The following is a 22,368-nucleotide window of genomic DNA, read 5'->3' as shown; positions in this document are numbered from 1 at the left end:
CAAGCAGTGCACCAATTTTCCTTCATTTGGTGCACTTCTCCATGCGGACAGCCCACCAAGCCATCATCCAAACCACGCAGCAGTACAGTGGCACCGCAAGGACCACTTCTGCTTAAACAGAACCCAGCAGCACACGCTCTTCCACATAGTGGACTGTAGCATAGCCGGAGAAATTTTGTTTGGGGTCAAGTTGGATAAGATCATTGCCCTAGTTTACAAGAGGTAAAAGTTCCTTTTTAACTCTCCTCTTCTTACATGCCCAGACTTAGGTCCTCTTCAGGTACTTCCTTTTGCTCGTATTGGCCCTTGGGTAAGCAGCAATTGAGAAGAGCTCTGGGACAAAAGAAGGGCCGACAGTCCTGGCCTTTCCGTCATCTGGATGCAAAGTCTTCAGAAACACCGGCTGCATGACTGATTACCCACCTACATAAGTGATCCTATGGTGGCGGGTGGTGTCCTAAATTTCAAACTATTTGGTTTCAAACTTGTTCCATTGCCTGGGTCAGGAGTACCCTCTTGGTCAGATACAAGATAGAATTTTTGGGCCTCCTCCTTGGAGGTTCTTTTCCACGGGCTCCCCGCCTCCCACCAAAAGAGACTGGCCTTGAAAGGGGCAGTAGACAGTCTGTGGGATTAATCGTTCCAGTTCCATTGGGACAGAGATCAAATGATTTTTTACGCCAACCTATTTGTAATACCAGCGCTTGGTGTGACCCATCCTGAACCTAAAACCCTTAAACATTCATTTTGCCATTTCAGAAATTCAAAATGGATTCTCTTCGATCAGTAATTGTCATGCTGGTGTCCATGGACATGTAGGATGCTTATTTACACATTCCCATATGGGAACTGCATCAATTCAACCTTCGGTTTGCGATCCAGGATGCCCACTTCTATTTCTGGGCCCCTCCCTTTGACATCTCCTCTGCCCAATGCATCTTTACCAAGATAATGGCTGTACTGTTGGCCCACCTTCTGTCATTGGGCATTTCGATCGTCCCTTATCTTGACGATCATTTGATAATGCATCTGATGGCCCCTTGCTAGGAATGGCTTCTCTCATGTACAGCAAACTCATCAGATGCTCTTCTCTCATGGTTGGATTGTGAATTTCAAAAAGTTCAGTCTGATTATGTCTTAGAGATTGATTTTTCTCTGAATGTTGTTTGACACGTCGGTACAGAGAATCTTCCTCAGGACAAGAACTTAGATCTCCAGACATTGATATTTGTTTTCAAGAAATGGATAATCTCAATCCATCTGTGCATGCACCTCCTGGGGAAGTTTGTCTCCTCATTTGAGACAATTCTGTTCAGCAGGTTCCACTCCCAGGATCTTCAATTGGACCTGCTCTCCAAATGGGGCGGTGGCACCTTCATCTGTCTGAGTGAATTGTCTCTTTCCTTACGCCTGTCTATTCCTCCTTTTGGTGATTGAACCCCAAACATCTCAGGGCGGGTCACCCGTTCACCAGATGGAATTGGACAGTGCTCTCCACAGACACCAATCTCAGAGGCTGGGATGCCGTGGTCCGTCCAGTCTCAGTTCCATGAATGTCCCGGGAACATTTCGGCTGCTGCTTCAAGTCTTGAATCACATCAAACAGCAGCAGGTGACCGTAATCCTGGTGGTTTCAGATTGACTACGCCGGGCCTGGGACTCACACCTTCATGGTCTTCTAATAGACCCTCCATGAACACTTCCACTTCATCTAGATCATCCCCGTCTGAGACCTTTTGACCATCTGGCCTTACATGGAACTCAGGGCAATCCTCAAGGCACTGTTCTCAGCTCAACAGCTTCTGTGGGGACATCCCATAAAGACCCAATCAGAAAACGCCACGGTAATGATGTATATCAATCTCCATGGGTGCACAAAGAATCTCTTGGCCATGAGAGAGATGGCTTGAAAATTTCGGTGGGTAGAAAAACACATTCCAGTCATATCAGCAGTGTACATTCCCAGGGTCGACAATACCTCAGTCATCCTTGTCTTAAACCCGGAGAATGGTCACTTCACCTGCAAATGTTCTACTGTCTGGTAGTGAGAGAGGAATTTCCAGAGGTCAATCTCAGGTGTCTCATCTCAACCATATGGTTACTCTTTATTGTTCCAAAACAAGAGACCCGGCAGCAGACTCTGTCTCTGCCATGATCGTTTCGCTTGATTTATCCTTTTCCGCTTCTTCCTCGGGTTCTCGTCTACATTTGACTGTGTAGCTGTTGAGACTGTGATTTTGAGGGCAAAAGGTATTCTTGAGAAGATTAATACAACAATGCTTCAGGCCTGATAGCCAGCCTTGGCCCAGATTTATCATAGCATTTGGTGGGCTTAGGTGTCTTGGTGTGAGAAATATGTATTTCCTCCTTATTCCTTTTGCGTTTCCCTTTGTCTTCTGCGTCTTCAAGCTTGTCTGGATGTGGGCTTACGGCTATGAACTCTGATGGTACAGATGTCTGTGCTTTCCATTCTTTTTCCAGTGCCATTTGGCCTTGCTTCCTGCAATACAGACATTTATGTAGGGGATCCTTCATCTGCATCCCCCGGTTTTAACCTTCCACGTGGGACCTGAATTGTGTCTTGGAATTTTCACAATCAGATTTGTTTGCACCGCTTTGTCTCCTGGCAATTGCCTCCAGCAGGAGTTAAATGCCTTGTCATGTTGTTCTCCCTATCTGGTATTCCATGATGACCAGACAGAGCTGCATATCTATCCTTCCTTTTTGCAAAAGGTAATTTCCAAGTTTCACATACATCAACCTATTGTAGTTATGGCTCTTCCCAGTGGAGATTCATCCTTCGATCATCCTCTGCATGTTGTACTAGCGCTTCGGTGTTATGTGGCCCGGATTTAGGCTATACACAAGATGGATGATATGTTTCTCATCTATGGTGCCCACATGGAGTCATCCGGCTTCAAAGCAGACAGTGGTTAGGTGCCTTTGAGTGGTTATTTGACAACCATATGTTGCTAGTGTCCGTCAGGTGCCCTCCAGGTTTTTTTTTTACTCACTCCACATGGTCAGTGGATGCCTCTTGGGCTGCGTGTCATGAGGCCTCTGCTGCTCAGCTGTGTTGGGCTGCCAAATGGTGTTTGCCTACCTTTGTAAAATTCTACAGGTTTAACACATTTTTGCATCTTAGGTGTCTGGTTTTGGGTGCAGGGTGCTCCAATTAGCCACAGCGCGCTCCCTTCTGTGAGAACTGCTTTGGGTTATGCTCAGTGTAGCTCCAGTTTCCCCCAGTGCTTGAAAGAGTAACCAGGATTTTTGTACTTACCAGTTAAATCCATTTCTCTGGTTTCCTTGGGGGTCACTGGGTGTTCTCCCTGTGCTGCTGTGTTTTCCTTTCTGTCTAAATTTGGTTGTTTGCAGTTTGACTGTGACCACTTCTAGTTTGGACATGTTGTTCTTTAGGATGGGGGAGTTTCTCCCATTCTTTTCTGTTCCCCTCTTCGCTCTACTTGGGCTTGGTTAACTGTGTAACTGGGTCAGACTGGGTATCGAGGGCGTGGAGCCTGTTTTACATCTATTCAGATTTAAAGAGCCAGGCTCCACACCACAGTGTACCCCAGCGTAGCTCCTGTGTTCCCCATGGAATCGAATAAATGTATTTTACCGAGAAGTACAAAAATCCTGTTTTTGATAATTTTGCCCCATGGCAAAAAAACAAGGTTTCAAAATATCAGCTTCTCTGTGGCATTTGGGACCTGGGCAAATTGTGATTGGGTGCCACATTTTAATGTTCTTATTTTGGTTCTTTTCAGTATTTCTAAAATAATTTGAATAATTGTTATGTGATATAGGTGATTCTGTTGCCCATTGGTCTTTTTGGCCTTGCAGAGAGCTGCAAAAATCTAATAATTAAGCAATACCTATTTGTCCTATTCTTAGTCCTGTTGTACGGGGAAGGAAGTAGTCTGTGATACTTTAACTTAAATCCATTACATTTAATTGATATAGTCCAGATAAAATCTCCTGTCCATTTTGGTGTCTCGCATGTAATAGTGTGTTCCTATTTTGAAGAGACTGGAAATTTGACAACTATCTAATCTCCAGCACACTTGACAGCTAAACAGTCACCATAATTTGCCCAAAGCTGTGAATTAATATTTTTATTAATTTTTTCCCCCTTCACCACAGACCAAGCCGCCGCCGTATGCTACTTCTGCGGCAGAAGTGGCCAAAGAGCTTAAGACACAATCTGAAGACTCGTCCAAATCATCTGCTGTGTCTTCAGATGGATCTCTTACCGAAAACGGAGTGGGAAATGAGGAAACACAAGCTTCCCAAATAAACGGAGGCTCAGGAGAGGTCCAGGCTTCCATTCACGCTGAAAGTGCCTTAAGCAATGACTCTAAAACGTGCAATACGAATCCTCATTTAAATGCACTAGATCCAGACGGCGAGCACCACGAGGAGGAGACACTCGAGGCCGCTGTCTTAAAAAAAGAAGAGTAAACTTATTTTTCTAGAGGGTGAAGGATGTAAGACAGTTCAGGGTTAGGAATATCTGGAGAGATGGAGAGCCTACAGTTACGTACATTTTTTCCTTTCCGTAAGTGAAAAATGAGGTTTTGGAAATTCGGATCCCTCTTTTGATGTCAGACTAAAAAAAGAAAAGATTTTATTTTACTTTTTAACCAGTTGTAGTCAAAATGCTGCAAGGATTATAACAAACAAAACAAAAGCTGAGTAAGAGCATTTGACATCCATACTTTAATGAAACACACGACAAGTTAAAACTGGTTACAACAAAATAAGCCGCTTGTTCTATTTCTTGAGACAAAATAAAACACACAAAAATAAATATATATATATATATATATATATATATATATATATAAATAAATAAATTTTAGTACATCTTGTCTATGATTTCTAGTATCTGGCACCATATATATGCCATTATATTTGATTTTACATTACTGTGTCACAAGAAAGGGGAAGACCAGATCAGAAACTCTGGTTTCTGAATCATAATTATGAAATATGGCACAAGCAGTTTTTTTATTTTATTTTCATTCTTTATTATTGCATCGCTGTTGATGTGGTTTTTTCGTTTTGTAGTAAAATGTGCAACTTATTGGAACACAACAAATTATAGCATAACATTTGCAGATTTTTTCTGATATTTTAAATACTCATTACTCACTATTCAAGCAAGTTCTAAAATCATAGAAAAAGAAAAAAAGGCAACTGACCTTTTTTCTGAAACGAGAACACAGGCGTTCTCTGTTTCCGTGATACTGTTATACCATGCATCCGTGATCAATGAAGTTGTGTGGTTTTTGAATCAGGCGTAGACCATTAGTGCTACTATTGACCTGCATGGTTCATCATTTTAAGGTGTGTAGTTAATATTATGCATGTTCTTGTCCTATTTCTGCCAATCTTACAAGTTCTGTGCCCATCTGCAAAACAAGAAAAAAAAAAACTAATAATCAGTAATAGTTCTATGAAAGATGTTACTTATGTTTAGTCATTGACTGATCTCGCTCTAACCTAAAAAAAAAAAAAAAATTTGTGATTATTGACCTCTGTTGCATTTATCCTTAAACAAAAAAAAAATATCTAGCCGTTTAAATATCAACGTTTCACTGGTGTATCCATTGCTGTATTGCATTATTGTTCTTTGTTGCTGTTTTCACATTAGAAAATATGAATTCTGTGGAAAAAAAAAATCATAAAGTACTTTGATCTTTAAACCTTTCCCCACCCCTCACTTCTTTAGCAGGACAGGTTTTCTGACCGCTTCTCTTTCAGGAATGTAGCCTTATCCTACACAAAGTACACCTGTATCATTTTGATGTTTCTGTTAGTGTTTCCAAACTTTTAAATGTACTTTTTGGAAAAAGAATCCAAATCATTTCTTTCTTTGTTTTCATATAATTCTCCTAATGCTCATCACTCATTAGTGATCAGAAATGCGGTGTAACTCCCCGTTCCTTGCCCGCAAGAGCTGAGTAGGTATTTTTAATGTAAGTTGAAAGGAGTTTTGCCCCAACTCATGGACTGTGCAAGAATGAACTACTGTTGGCTTTGTCTGGAAGTCGGTGGATTGTGGTGCGTTATGTTTGAAGGCTATTGAATGCAACTTACAATGCTTAATAAAAATCTTTATTCTTTTAGTATAAATTGGTAGTGTTGTCCTTTTATTTTTCTCCACTGGTTATAGCTTAATTTTATGGGGGAAATTAAATTCTTACATGGGAATTTAGCTTGCGGGCTTAGTGCTCAGGAGCTCCTGAGGAGCGAGCAGAAATCTGCGTGAAGTAGGGCTTTAGGCTGGTCAAGGTTGCCGGGAACACTGTAACTGCATCATGCCCGGCTCTTCCCACAGGAGAAGCTGATAAACGCAGCTAATCCCTTGCATTGTCGCGCAAAATAGTGCTCATCGCCGGAATTAATTGAATAGCACTTAGCCCGGGAGCTAAATTCCTACATAAGAATTAAATCACCCCCTATATGACTAGGATCAAAACATGTACTATATATAGTCTACAAAACGGTGCACATGGATGAATGGGACATACAGAGGGTGTTGCTAAACCAATCGGCAAGTATTTAGTTTTAGCTGACTCCTGTGTCCATGTTTAAAAAAACGTGAAATAGGAAGAACATACTGTCAATTTTAGCATCTAAGGGGGCTCAATTAGCTTTGAGATACCATTAGAACCTTTAAAGCTAATACATTGTGGGATGTTCAGCAATGGAAATTTTGCTTGTTTAGCTCACACTCCAAAGAGGTCCTGTAATGGTTGTAAACCTGGGCAGCCGCACATCGTTGGACCTCACGCTAAATTAGTACCAGAGGCACCTATCAAATGGATGCAGGAACACTGTGTTGGTGTGTGTGTGTGTGTGTGTGTGTGTGGTGTTAAATTCACTGCTGTATGAAAATAAATTTATACATCTCCCTTGCTCATGTTTCTTTGACCATGAGTCAATGGAGACTCTATGAACTGTATTATTATCTCAACCCTACAGTCAATGCTGCAGAAAAACATAATGTCTGAAGAAGTAGCACATGATGACTTGAAAATATATGAAACCCATTACTGGAACACCCTTTCTCCTCCTGACATATTTAAATGTTACCAGATCAGACATTGGTTTCTCATTGTTACCCACACTCGGGATTATATCACCACCTAACTTTGGGTACTGGGAAAATGATATTTCTTATTGGTACTGTTATCTTTTCCAGCTGTGCCTCTTTACTAAATCACCTTGCCAAACTCTGTGGGAATTAGATCTGGGTGGTTTCCCTGTGTTCCCCCCAAATATCCCATTTTAAAAAATGTCAATATTTTCAGCAAACATTACTTATGATAATAAAGAGGATATGGAGTTGGATAGCGTTCAGGATATGGCCATATTGTGATTGGATGGTCTCACTCCATTGGCAGGTACAGATTGCAGGGATGTTGCTCTTTTTTGAGCAACCTAAGAGGGCTTTCTTCGCCACTCCTGTGGTATAAGGATTCTCATTGTCAGTAAATCGCTGCTTCTGACTACTACAATTTTGTCTCACTACGACCATAAGGCTCCTTCATCGGCCTGGAATCACTTCTTGGGCATGTGTGGTCTTGCTTCTGCACAGTTGGTTGGTGTCAGCTAATTCCCAACTGGCTGCTTACTAATGACCAGTGCTACGATCAGTACTAGGAAGAGGGGTTGAACTTGAAGACACTAGACTACTATTGATACGTTTTGGCACTCATCTGGTCGTTACAAACCGATACATGTCTTTTGAAACAGGAAGATTATTCCAATAAAATGTTTGTTCTTCAGGGTCCATAGGGCTCCACAGGGAGACCTTGGGGTGTAGGTGGTGTTTGAAGACCGGGCACCACGCAGTTAGCTTTCAGCTCCCAGGATGCATTGGTCATATCTCCCAAATGACCCTCTCCAGGAGGGCCACAATGCTCTGGTCCTGGACTTCCCTGGTAATTTGGTGGCGGCTCCAGGGCTGGGGTTGCAGTACAGTCCAAAATTCAAATAGGGGAGTCACATCAACCGCCAGTGAGTCCCAGCCAGTGGTGTTTGGCAGCGTGTGAAATGACAGTTGGTGTGACTCTCATACATATGAATTTTGAACTGTGCTGCAGCCTCACCTCTTACCAGGGAAGTCCAGGACCAGAGCATTGTGTCCCTGGAGAGGGTTATGTTGGGAGGTATGCATTGGTCCAACCCCCTACACCCCGAGCCAGAGGCACCTCAGTTTCGTTGGTGCCCGGCCGGAGTCGGGCCACCATTATGCAGTGGGCTGCTTAGGTAGTCCAAACAGCTTTTATTTGTTTTTGTTAGTACTTATTACTGAGCATGCAGCAGCAGACTGTCCGCAGGATGTCTGCGCTGCCGCCCCGCCAACCCCCCTGGGCGCCGCAATTCCAGCTACGGCTGGGGATTTCAGCGGGCATCCCGGGGTCTTCGCTAGTCTTCCCCGCGGACGCACCCAGACAGGCGCTGACAGTGAACACAGGCTTTGTTCACAGTGATCCACTAGACCACCAAATATGGAGCGGGAATCCAGCGTCCCGGTGGTTAATAATCAGCTTGGGGAGGTCCGCTTTCCCCATTAAAGCGGCCCCTCAGCTCAGGGTGCCATTCCTCTGAGGTCTCTTCCCTGAGCTGCTATCCTCCGACCACGCCCCCTCAGATGTCTCCGGCAGTTATTTTCTCCAGGCTCAGCCACAGCTCTCAGGGAAATGCTGGGTCTGGTCCCCCTACATTCTTCTCCCTGGAGTCAGGTTATGTAGCGCTATAGCCTACCAGATGTTGAGTCTCTGACCACAGAATCTGTGTAGTTGATTGTAGTGCCATTCTGCAGTCTGGTATTTCTGCACTGTATGTGACTTATGCTAGCGCTGCCTGTCTGTTTATTTCTCTATGCTTTCAGTATTTATCTTTCCCTTTTTTTTTTTCGCTAACATGCCCTAACATACAGGTGTATTCAGGGTTTTTCTGTGCCTCACATCTCTAAAAACATATGTATTAGTGAGGGTTGTCGCATACAATTGGTTACTGCACTGTGCCATATTTGTGCTGTGCTCTCCTGCAGCTTGCCCAAGCATAAGGATCAGTATATTGCATTCCTACTTGTATTCTACATACCTAGTGGTTGCATTATACCCAGTGCTATGCTATACTACTCTACGGCTATGTCTAGCAAGGACAAGAGTAACAAGCAAGCATCTGCACCCACACTGCTGTCATGCAAATTATGTGCTGCAGGCTTAAGTGCGGAGGATTTGATACAAGATGGGTTATGTGCGAAGTGTTATACTCCTCCAGCCCATCAAACCCCCAGCTCCTGCACAAGAGCCCCCCCCCCATGGCTTCCTTTTCTCAGGTGCTGGCTACTACTGCGGACCGCCTAGCGGTATCGGCTGCAATTCCCCCTCTGGGGCTGCCACAACGGGCTCAGGTTATAGGGGTACCTCCTGTGCGCCCCCTCCATGGGTAGATGTACTATCTAGCTCAGTACAGAGTCTGGTGGCTACCTCTACAGCCTTTCAAACTATGTTGCAAGGTGAGAAGCCCCTACACAGTAAGACTTCTAAGCGTCCTCAGTCTACACAGCTCTCAGATTCTGAGGAGGCAGAAGATGCTGATCTCTCTAACACCGACTCCCCTCCGGGGGTGGAAGAGAGTCAGTCAAAAATTAATATTCCTGCTTTGGTACGAGCTGTTAGATCCATCTTACTTATAGAAGATGATGAACCAGCCCCTAAATCAATGCACCCACTGTTAAAACGACAGAGTGGTTTTAGCAGAATTCCCTCTATTGGATAAACTAGCTGAACACATGGCAGCAGCCTGGCAGACACCTGGTAAGAGGTTTCAGCCCCAAAAACGTCTGACCTGTTATCCATTTCCTGCGACTCATTGTTTAAAATGGGAGACTCCCCCCGCGGTGTATTCACATGTTATGCGCTTAATTAAGAGTGCTACGTTACCTATCCCTAAACTATCCTCTTTGAATGATCCTACGGACATAACGGTTGAAACTTGCCTTGAATCGATGTACTGTCTGTTTCAGGGACTGTTGCTCGTCCGACCATGGCTATTGCATGGGTGGCTAAAGCTATAGAGAGCTGGCCTGATGCACATAAAGACTCTCTTCCCTCAGTTGCTCCTAGGGATCAGATGTCTTTCATAGCTCACATACGAGATGCGACATTGGATGCCAGTCTCCTAACCTCTAGAGTCTCGGCCACGGCGGTATCTGCCCGCCGTACCCTGTGGCTACACTCATGGAAGGCAGATGCGGATTCCAAGAAGGGCCTAGAAGTATTGCCCTACAGCGGGAGATCTTGTTTGGCCCAGATCTTGACAAGATTGTAATCACATTGGAGGCATCATAAATTGCATTTCTGCCTTCAGCGACTACTACTACAAGGCCTCCAAGCCCAGGACCAAGCAGGCCTGGGACGCCGTACACCCTGCTTCAAAATCTGAGGATAAGCCCTCAGCCTGACAGGACGGGGATCCCAGAGTAGGAGGCTGACTTCAGTTTGCCCAATGCTGGTGTCAAATGCTTTGGTAAGAGAAGTGGTCTGTCACGGGTACGCCCTCTCATTTCTACGACGGCCATGCCGCCAGTTTTTCTACACAGGCCCTCCTGTAGACCCAAACAAGGCCTTACAAATCCAGAAAGCCATACAGTCCTTACTGCAAGCAGGGGTAATTGTACTCGTCCCGCTATCTCAGCAAGGGACCGGTTATTATTCTACTCTTTCTGGTTCAGAAGCCGAATGGGTCTCATCGGCCTATCTTCAACCTCCAATCCCTGAACAAATTCCTCAGTGTACCCAGATTCAGGATGGAAATACTATGCTCTATCATCCTAGCTATGGAGCTTGTGGACTTTATGGTATCTCTGGATATTCAGAACGCTTACCTACATGTACCTATAGCGCCCTCTCAACAGTGATATCTCCAGTTTGCTATTCTACAGCAACGCTTCCAATTTCAGGCTCTGCCCTTTTTAGACTATCCATAGCTCCACAGGTATTTACTACAATTATGGCTATCATGGCGGCCCATCTGCGTGGTCAGGGTGTCCAACTGCTACCATATCTGGATGACCTGCTCTTTGCAGGATCCCCAGAGGTGCTTCAACGTCATCTGCAACTTACCATAGCTTTCCTTCACAAGCACGGATGGTTAATCAACTGGAAAAAGTCCTCCCTGAATCCTTCTAAAAGAATGATTAATCTGGGAGCCCTGCTAGATTCTCAGGATCAGAGAAATTTTCTGACATCAGACAATATCTCCACACAACTACGAGTTCACAGATTCCTCCACAGTTGCCGAGTGTCAATCCACTTAGCAATGCAGGTTCTGGGATCCATGGTGTCCACCTTCGACATGGTGGAGTATGCTCAGTTCCACTCCAGGCCTTTGCAAAGGTTGATCATCTCCAGGTGCAACGGGTTACCCCATCGGATCAAAGCTCAGACGATGGTGCTCTCTCCAGAGGTGCGTCTGTCCCTATCTTGGTGGCTACAGACATCTCATCTAACCAAGGGTCACCCCTTTTGGGTCCCCGGCTGGGTACTCCTAACAACGGACGCCAGTCTCCGAGGCTGGGGCGCAGTGACCGGTCAACACTCCTTCCAGGGGCGTTGGACATCGGTTGAATCAACCCTGCGAATCAACATATTGGAACTTCGAGCTGTCTACAGGGCCCTCATACTGGCCAAGGACATACTTCAGGGAAAACCTGTACAGGTACAGTCCAACAATGCCACAACAGTGGCTTACATCAACCATCAAGGAAGCACTCTAAGTCGGGCAGCAATGACACGCATTCTGACATGGGCCGAGGGTCACCTCCCGGCCATCTCTGCGTTGTTCATTCCTGGAGTCCTCAATTGGGAAGCAGACTTCCTCAGCCGTCACGACATGCATACTGGGGAATGGTCTCTTCACCCAGAGGTTTTTCAACTTCTAGTAAGCAGATGGGGCCTTCCAGAGGTGGGCATCATGGCCTCCCGACACAATCACAAACTTCCAGTGTACGGGTCCAGGACAAGGGATGCCAAGGCAACCTTTGTAGACGCATTGTCAGTGAAGTGGACCTTCCAGTTTGCGTATCTATTTCCTCCGGTCTCCCTTCCTCAAGTTCTTCGGAAGTTCTAACAAGGCGGAGGCACTGTCCTGCTGGTGGCTCCAGCTTGGCCCAGACATCATTGATACTCCGTTCCTGCTGCCTCAACGTTTGAACCTGTTGTCTCAGGGTTCTTGCCTTTACCCAGACCCGAGTCATCTGTTTTTGACAGCGTGGCTCTTGAGACACCCCTCCTAAGGTCCAAATGATTCTCTAGCTCTGTGGTCAAAACTATGCTCAGAGCGTGTAAGCCAGTCTGCTCAGATCTACCACAGAGTGTGGAATACATATTTCCAATGGTGTTGTATCAGAAGCTATGACCCTCAAGTGTTCAGGAATTCCAGAGTCCTGGCCTTCCTTCAAGCTGGATTGGACTTTGGACTCCGCCTTGCCTCACTGAAAGTGCATGTCTCTGCTCTATCCATTTGGTTTCAGCATAGACTTGCTCCTCTACCGCATATCCACACCTTCCTCCCAGGGTGTCCTCCGTATACAACCTTCCTTTGTCTCCCCAGTTTGTCAGTAGTTCCTTGTGCATTACAGAGTCCTCTGTTTAAACCCCTGGAATCTGTGAAAAGCAAGTGGCTCACGGTGAAGACTCTTTCCTCTGGCTATGGCATCCGCCAGAAGGGTGTCAGATTCAGGGGCGCACTCCTGTCGCTCCCCATTTCTTATATCCCATCAGGACAGGGCTGTGCTTTGGACTCGCCCTGGTTTCCTTCCAAAGGTTGTTACTTGTTTGCACATTAATGAAGACATTGTAGTCCCGGCATTTCAATCACCAGACCTATCGGCAGGTGAGGCCTCCTTGGATGTGGTCCGTACCCTCACGTCTACGTGGATTGTACCAGTTCTCTTTGTAAATCAGACTCCTTATTCGTGCTCTATTAATTTCACAAGAAGGGATGGCCAGCCAACAGTCAGACATTGGCTAGATGGCTTTGCATGACTATCCTCACAGGCTTACACGCAGGCAGGCCTTCCTGTAGCAGCTACTGTTACTGCACATTCTCGCTCCGTGGGTCCTTTGTGGGCAGCTCGCCATGGCGCCTCAGCTGAACAGCTTTTTTAAGGTGGCCACGTGGTCCTCTGTCCATACCTTTCTGAGGTTCTATGCCTTCGATACATTTGCCTCTCAGGATGCTTCATTTGGGCGCTGGATTCTTCCCTCAGCGCAGGAGCGTCCCCACCCTTGAATAATTGCTTTGAGACATCCCCATCTCCCTGTGGAGCCTATGGACCCTGAAGAAGAAAATGATATGGTAAGAACTTACCTGTGTTATCTCTCTTCGAAGTCCATAGAGTCCACAGGGCACCCACCCTGACGCACCTGGCTTCAGATGGGCTTTGCTCTGGTCATCGGTTTTTCCATCTCCTTGTACGTGAGAATGTGATTCTTGAGTGTTCCAGACTTTCTTCTCTCTTTTATCCTCCCCCGGCCTATGGCTTACTACGAACTGAGGTGCCTCTGGGGTGGGGTATAGGGAGAGGCCCAGTACATTCTGGGAGTAAAAATTCAACTGCGTGGTGCCCGGATGTCCTTGCCATCACCTAAACCCCAAGGTCTCCTTGTGGTCCTTATGGACTTCGAACAAAGAAAGAGAACAAAGGTAAGTTATTACTAGATCTCTTATATATATATATATATATATATATATATATATATCTCCTTATATTGCACTTACACTGGTTCAGCTGCACCAATTAAGTGGACCTCTGCTAGTAGAGGACCTAAAAATAGAAATCGAAAAGAGGGGTTACCTTTGGTGCGCTACAACTTTGAATATTAATTGAATAGGAGAAATTTCCACCACTTAGGGTGATTTATTGCAATATTAGCTGTTGGTCAACAATAACCTTCTAGTTACTCTTCAAATCACCATTTCTTTATGTTTTGGATATTATTAATAAAATAAAACACCCTATGGCAGCCCATAATTCTTACACCTGAATATTTTATTCTTGGTATATCAACAGAGGTAAAAATATATAAAACAATTTACAATACAAATCAATACATAAATAGCATAAAACAACTTTTAGTAAACTTGCCCCAGTTCAGAAGGATCGATGTTATCTGCCACCTACACCCTTACAGGTGTGAGCTCTTAGGTGGACCTCATATGGTAGGTGCAGGTTTTTCAAAGCGATGACCCTACGCGTTTTGTCCACATAAGGGACTTCATCAGGGATAAATACTTTTTTAAAAAAAAACATGGTGATAAATACAATTGCATATTTACATTGTATAACAGATATCTGTGTGTATATATATATATATATATATATATATATAATATAGTAATGTACTGTAATCAATCTTTTTAGTACTTTTTTTTTTTATATATATTGTATTGGCCATATGTATTGCAATTTTTATAAATATAGTCACATGTCGAGAGAAAAAATAAATTCATCATAAATTAAGTATATACCAGGTGGTTCTTAAAACCCTTATATTGTAGTGATTTGGTCTAAATACCCCTCAATAATATAAGTTTATTTTCTGTCCCTTAGTTGGGAAGGGCCCAATATATAGATAGAGAAAACCAGGAAAAAAGCGGCACTTGGTCGGACTTCCAATTACATACACACTGAGCCTCAGCTTATACATTCAAAGTTTCGGAGTTTGAACTGTCTTCAGGAATGATACAACAAACAATAAAGTACAAACCCCTATATTGTGTGTGTCCCAGCACTGGACACCTGCAGCACGTGTATCCGATCTGGGTGCCGGAAAGCAACACTTCCCTCCCCATGCAAGTCACATTCGGTGTCCTCGTCAGGTGTACTACCTAGAATAGTCTATTAGATCTGTATTGACTATTGAACATGTTTTGACTATTTCTTAATCTGTGTATATGTTATTGTAGGTGGAGCTGTATCATTGTGGCAGTTGCCTAGGTTACTAATGATGGGGGGAGATGCGCTTCTGTACAAGAACACTGGAAGTGACTCACACGGGGGGGTTGGGGGGTCGTTTTCCGGCATCCGGACCTGGCGCACACGCTGTGGGGATCCAGTGCTGGGGGATATGCTATATATAAAGGTGAATGTTTGTATACATTTGTTGTATTATTCCTGAAGACGGATTTAACTCCTAAACGTTGAAGGCATAAGTAGAAGCTCAGTGTGTATTTTAAAGTCTGATCGAGTGATGCTTTTTTCCAGCTTTCTCTCATTACCAATGTGCAGTGCACCACGGCGGATATGTTGTGTATTGGAGTGCCATTCTGTGCAGACTGTATACAGCCATGGCCAAAAGTTTGAGAATGACATAAGTATTGGTTTTCACAAAGTTTGCTGCTTCAGTGTTTATAGACCTTTTTGTCAGATGTTACTATGGTATATTGAAATAAAATTACAAGCATTTCATAAGTGTCAAAGGCTTTTACTGACAATTACATTAAGTTTATGCCAAGAGTCAATATTTGCAGTGTTGACCCTTCTTTTTCAAGACCTCTGCAATTTGCCCTGGCATGTGTTAGGTGTAGAGCACCTCAACTCTCCTGGAATACATTGTATCACACAGTGGACCTTTTGTGACCTGAACCAGACTTCTGGACTTTTGCTTTATCTTGAAAGTGAATATTGGTCAGACAGAGTGTACTCTAATCTTCAGAAATCCTTCTTCATCACTCCAAGGGACCTCCTTCAGAGCGTGATTGCTGTTCCGCCTAATAACAAGGACCCTCAACATCGTGAGTTGGTATTAGACTGAAAATTATCCATTGGACATACCACCAAGCTTCAAAACTACATTGTCCCATTTAAGGAGTCATATAGGAACCGGAAACCATTTATTGTCACTGTATTCCACTGAACATTATAATTTAGAGCGAGGTGGATAATGATAAGCGTATTGTCCTATTGTTATATGTATCTGATTTGACTGATTATAGTCTATTCTATTCTGTTTTTAAATTTATTAGAGGTTAAATATTTATTTTTTAATATTACACTTCATCTGGTTGTTTTTTGATATATTCATCCATTCTCTGATTAGCGCTGTTTATAGCACTCTGTTCACTACGCAATTGGGGGTTGACTAGCCCTATTTTTAACAGCAGCTGTGGAAAGAGAGCCCATGAGAGCGCCTGTATAGAAAATATTTTATTTTCCTTCTCTTGCCTAATCCATGCTTGGAGTTTGTCAGAAAATTTGTGGGTTTTTGTTTGTCCACCCGCCTCTTGAGGATTTACCTCAATGGGATTAAGGTCTGGGGAGTTTTCTGGCCATGGATCCAAAATTTTGATGTTTTGTTCCCTGAGCCACTTAGGGGATGATTCAATTCAACGCGATGTTGAATAGCCGCGGGAGGGAGCTCCCGCAGGTATTCAATACACCGCGCTGTTTGGGCGGGCTAAGGATTTCTTCTCGCACCCCCTGGGGATGCGAGGAGAAATACGACTAAAGTCCCAGGCATGCAGCTGTTTTTCTGCGTAGCACGGTGCTAACAGCCGCGTGCCTGGCACTTTGGTCAGAGAATGCCAGTTACCGTGCTTTAACACCCTTGTTAAGGCGCGAGAACCGACATTCTCCAACCACACAGCACATTGAATTGAATTGCCCCCTATGTTATCACTTTTGCCTTATGGCAAGGTGCTCCATCATGCTGGAAAAGGCATTGTTCGTCACCAAACTGTTCTTGGATGGTTGGGAGAAGTTGTTCTTGAAGGATGGTTTGGTACCATTCTTTATTCATGGCTGTGTTCTTAGGCAAAATTGTGAGTGAGCCCACTCCCTTGGCTGAGAAGCAACCGCACACAAGAATGGTCTCAGATGCTTTACTGTTGGTATGACACAGGACTGACGGTAGTGGTCACCTTTCCTTCTCCGGACAAGCATTTTTCCAGATGCCCCAAACAATCTGAAAGGGGACACATCAGAGAAAATAACTTTACCCCAGTCCTCAGCAGTCCAATCCCTGTACCTTTTGCAGAATATCAGTCTGTCCCTGATGTTTTTCCTGGAGAGAAGTGGCTTCTTTGCTGCCCTTCTTGACACCAGGCCATCCTCCAAAAGTCTTTGACTCACTGTGCGTGAAGATGCACTTACACCTGCCTGCTGCCATTCCTGGGATTTTGGTGGAAAAGGAGTATTAGCTCCTGGACTGTGGGACCTGGATAATGAATGGCTGGGGCCCACTAAATGGTACGTTTTCTATCTCTGCGGTCCTTATATAATAAAAACAAATCCATAAGACCTCTGTCTATTATGCTAAAAGAAAAGTAAAAAAAAAAACATGATCCCGCTTCTCTCATTGCATAAAAACCTCTCTAATAGAAAATAAAACAAAAATACAACTGTGCATGTAACCTACCCAGTCCCAAGGAAAATCAATTTAATAAAAAGAGCCCCTCTTTCAAAAATAAACTTCCAAAGCAGCTGTGCAGTGACAGGTTGCCCAAGTCTGTTGTACACAGCACTGCTTAGGGAAATGTACTGAGACAGTTTGGGAGCTACAGGGTTTTTACTTCCTTGTCATTCTATTGTTCCCACTGACAGCTGCAGTACAGCTATAATCTAAAGTAAACAACAGGGTGGTCCTATTGTAACTGGTTTACAGCCGCCCTGAAATGAGCTCCATGAAACCAGAGTGGAAATACGGGCAGGGTAGTCAGTTATCATCACACTTAAAGATGTAAACAATTAATATTGCAATAAACACATTCTTATTAAAGAGCACAGCAGATAACAGAAATAAATATTTAGTGCTGTGTTAAATATGAAGTGTTAGGCTTTTTCTTCATTTCGCTGATGTGGCACCTTTTAATAATACAGGTTGAGTCTCCCATATCCAAAATGTTTGGGACCAGAAGTATTTTGGATATTGGATTTTTCCGTATTTTGGAATATTTGCATACCATAATGTAGGGATGAGTGGGTTCGGAATTCTGAAATCTGGGCCCCCCCGATCCGAGTCGTATCCGAGTCAGGCTCGACTTTTCCTGCCTGACTCGGAACTGAAATCGAGGCAAAACGTCATCATCCCGCCTTCCGGGTCTCGCGGGTTTTGGATTCTATAAAAGGTCCCCGCGTCGGCGCCATTTCTCACTCTGGCTGTTGACAGTGAAGAGGGAGGGTGGGAGCTAGGGCTGGCTGGGCTGTGTTGTGCTGCTGTTGTCCATAGGGGCTGACTGGGCTGTGTTGTGCTGTTGTTGTCCATAGGGGCTGGCTGGGCTGTGTTGTGCAGTCAGGGGCTGTGTCCACTCCAAAGTCTATAGGGGCTGGCTGGACTGTGTTGTGTAGTGTCCCATAAAGGCTGTAGTCCTAGAGGGGTGCTGTAGTGTTGTCCAGGGGGTGATCTGTGCATCAGGGGTGCTCCCCCAAAGTGCACTCCAAAAATAATTTTTTTTTTTTTCCGTGTTTGTGAATTGTGTGCGCAGTAGCCGCACGTGCATCAACAAAGTAACGCCAAGCGTGCGCCTGTGTCATAAGTAAAGGGCCGGCTGCCTTGACCGTTAAAGGGTGCTGTAACCCCCAAAGTGCACTCCAAACAAAATAATAAATTATTTTCTGTGTTTGTGAATTGTGTGCACTGTGGCTGCACGTGCATCAACAAAGTAGCGCCAAGCGTGCGCCTGTGTCATAAGTAAAGGGCCAGCTGGCTCGTCTGTTAAAGGGTGCTGTAACCCCCAAAGTGCACTCCACAAAAAATAAACAATTCTTTTTTTTTCTGTTTGTGTGCGAAATGTATGCGCAGAAGCAGCACGTGCATCAACACAGCAGCAGCGCCAAGCATGCGCCTGTGTCATAAGTCAAGGGCCGGTTTGGACATCTGGTCCGGACTGAAGGACGTGCCAACAATGTCAATTTCTGACATGTCTACTGTCACTGCATATGATACTGTCACCACTAACAGAATGGTGGAGGAATTATTTTCTGTGTTTGTGAATTGTGTGCACTGTGGCTGCACGTGCATCAACAAAGGAGCAGCGCCAAGCGTGCGCCTGTGTCATACGTAAAGGGCCGGATGGCTTGTCCGTTATAGGGTGCTGTAACCCCCAAAGTGCACTCCAAAAAAAATTAAAAATTCTCTTTTTTCTGTATTTGTGAATTGTGTGGGCTGTAGCCGCACCTGCATCCTCAAAGCAGCAGCGACAAGCGTGCGTCTGTCTGTTAAAGGGTGGTGTAACCCCCAAAGTGCACTCCAACAAAAATAAAACATTTTCTTCTGTGTTTGTGAATTGTGTGCACTGTACGTGCATCAACAAAGGAACAGCGCCAAGCGTGCACCTGTGTCCCATAAGTCCTAAAGGGTGGTGTAACCCCCAAAGTGCACTCCACAAAAAATAAACAATTCTTTTTTTTCTGTGTGCGTAATGTATGCGCAGTAGCCTCACGTGCATCAACACAGCAGCAGCGCAAAGCGTGCGCCTGTGTCATAAGTCAAGGGCCGGTTTGGACATCTGGTCCGGACTGAAGGACGTGCCAACAATTTCTGACAAGTCTACTGTCACTGCATATGATACTGTCACCATTGACAGAATGGTGGAGGATTACATCGGTGACAGCATCCAAGTAGGCATGTCAGACAGTCCGTACCTGTACTGGCAGGAAAGAGAGGCAATTTGGAGGCCCCTGTACAAACTGACTCTATTTTACCTGAGTTGCCCCCCCTCCAGTGTGTACTCCGAAAAGGTGTTTAGTGCAGCCGGGAACCTTGTCAGCGAAAGGCGTAGGAGGTTGCTTCCACAAAATGTGGAGAAGATGATGTTCATAAAAATGAATTATCAACTCTTCCAGGGAGACCAGCCTCCAGAACGTACAGAGACAATTCCATCTTGCACCTCTTTTTTTTATTTGCATTATGTACTGTTTGGGGCCTAGTTTTTCAAACTGCCATCCTGTCTGCCACTGCAGTGTCACTCCTAGATGGGCCACGTGTTTGTGCTGCCCACTCGTGTCGCTTAGCATAGTCATCCAGCTACCTCGGTGCAACCTTTTGGACATAAAAACACTATTGTGAGGTGTTCAGAATAGACTGGAAATGAGTGGAAATTAAGGTTATTGAGGTTAATAATAGCATAGGAGCAGAAAAACCCACAAATTCTGAGATTTTAGCTGTTTTTATGCTTTTTTTAAAAAAAAAAAAATACAGATCCAAAACCCAGAACACGGAAGGGTGGTTTTGGCAAAACCAATCCAGATCCAAAACACGAAGAAAGCTCCAGATACAAAACACAAAACACGAAAAGTGGCCGGTGCACACCCCTACCATAATGAGGTATCTTGGGGATGGGACTCAAGTCTACAAACAGAATGCATTTATATTTCATATACACCTTATACACACAGCCTAAAGGTAATTTTATACAATCATTTTAATAGTTTTGTGCATTAAACAAAGTTTCTGTACACAAACAAAATTCATTTATGTTTCATATACACTTTATACACACAGTCTGAAGGTAAATGCATACAATATTTTAATAATTTAACAAGGTTTGTATACATTGAACCATTATAAAGCAAATGTTTCACAATCTCAGTCGTGTTAAAAAAACTCCTTATTTCAAAATATTTGGATATGGGAGAGACAACCTGTAACAGCGTGGATCATTGCCCTTTCTGATGTCCAGAACATGGCCTTGTATAAGTCCCAAAACAAGAAATAAGACCCCCGGAATCATTTGGTATGGCCCTCTGACCTTCTCTCTTCTAGCCTCATCTGGATAGCAGGGTGAATATAATGGCCCCCTGCAGCCAGAATCTGTGCAGCAGTGCTGCCTGGAGTGTCCTTAGGATGCTTCAGATGGTCACACCGCTGCCCTTATAGCTCCCCGGAACATCCTCAGGATGCTCCAGGCATTGCTGTAATCACTGGCGATTGTGGCCCCGTGTGACATTACACGGAGGGGGCGTGGCCTGAACCGAGCCCGCGAATAATGTTATATATATAATATATATATATATCAAAATGGCCCTCGGCAGAAAAAAAGGTTCTACACCCCTGGTCTAGAGCATAAAGCTGGGTACACACTTTACAGATATATCTGCGGATGATGGTTGTTCATACACACTGAACAACCATCATCTTGCCGTGGTCCTACTGGCCAGGGGGGTGTCGCGCCCCCCTCCCTGCGGCCTCTGCCGCAAGTGTACGGGCGGTCGTCTGACTGTCCGTACACACAGCACGATGACCTAATATATCTGCAGATATATTGGGCATCGGCTGTGCAGCACAAAGTTATTTACAGACATATCGCTCATACACATTGGCCGACGCAAACAATTGATCGGCCAATATATCTGCCAGTGTGTACCCAGCATTAGACGTTTAATTGTGTATCTTGAGATAGAAGATAAAGAATGTATTTAGCCTCCATGCTCTTCACTAAGTATTTTGAATAACAGGACTAAACGTAACTAGTCTGGGCGAGAGATGGAGGAGGTCGACACTCACTATGTGTACAGTCACAACGGTGGTGCGGGCCGCACCGGTTGTCACCCTACAAGGGGGTGACACCAAAATCCACACACTCACGCCCGAACCCCCTGCTGCCACACTTCTGCCTGCCAGGACCGCCATCAGGAGGGGGACAGTCAGGATTACTGTGCAGGACACTCTGGCACCTCCTTCTACCCGCCTGCCGCTGCAACTTCCAGTGCAAGTGAAGGCCCTCGTCATACTCCCGTCCACCGCCGCCACTACTGCCTGTGCAGACAATCCGCCCTACTGGAGCCCTCTGTCCACCGTGAAAGAGCCGGGTGCCTGTCATTCCTCCTCTGCCTCTGTATAATAAAGTTTATTATCCAGCGCACATGATGTCATGACGTCACGCGCGCCGGATAATAAACTTTATTATACAGTGGTAGAGGGGAACTGACAGGCACCCGGCTCTTTCACGGTGGACAGCAGCACTGAAGAGAAGAGAGAGGAGCTGCAGTGACTATGGAGTAACAGCCTGGAACAGAAGAAGGGTAAGAAGGCATTGCATAAGGGGCACTACTGGGGGCATTCCATAATGGGCTCTAATACAGGGGGCATTGAATAAGGGGCATTACTGGGGGCACTGTGTAAGTGGCTCTAATATGGGGGCATTGATTAAGGGACACTACATAAAGGGCATTACTGGGGGCACTGTGTAAGTGGCTCTAATATGGGGGCATTGCATAAGGGGCACTACTTTGGGCACTGCATAATGGGCTCTAATACAGGGGGCATTGATTAAGGGACACTACATAAAGGGCATTACTGGGGGCACTGTGTAAGTGGCTCTAATATGGGGGCATTGCATAAG

At 44.8% G+C, this 22,368-nt stretch overlaps 1 protein-coding gene across 2 annotated transcripts in view; it reads left to right on the top strand.

The window, feature by feature from the left end:
• Positions 1–6,138, top strand: part of FAM120A (family with sequence similarity 120 member A) — a 93,211-nt gene extending 87,073 nt beyond the window's left edge. For both annotated transcript variants that reach the window (XM_088472728.1, XM_088472729.1), the window contains exon 17: positions 4,144–6,138. In XM_088472728.1, the coding sequence (XP_088328854.1) occupies positions 4,144–4,461 (318 nt within the window). In that variant the 3' untranslated portion in view covers positions 4,462–6,138. The remainder of the gene's footprint in view (positions 1–4,143) is intronic.
• Positions 6,139–22,368: the final 16,230 nt, after the last annotated feature.

Source organism: Taudactylus pleione, unplaced genomic scaffold (assembly GCF_031769625.1).
Source record: "Taudactylus pleione unplaced genomic scaffold, aTauple2 ptg000128l, whole genome shotgun sequence".
NCBI classification, from domain to species: Eukaryota; Metazoa; Chordata; class Amphibia; order Anura; family Myobatrachidae; genus Taudactylus; species Taudactylus pleione.
The sequence above is the reverse complement of the archived record's forward strand: the minus strand, read 5'-3'. Positions and strand labels throughout refer to the sequence as shown.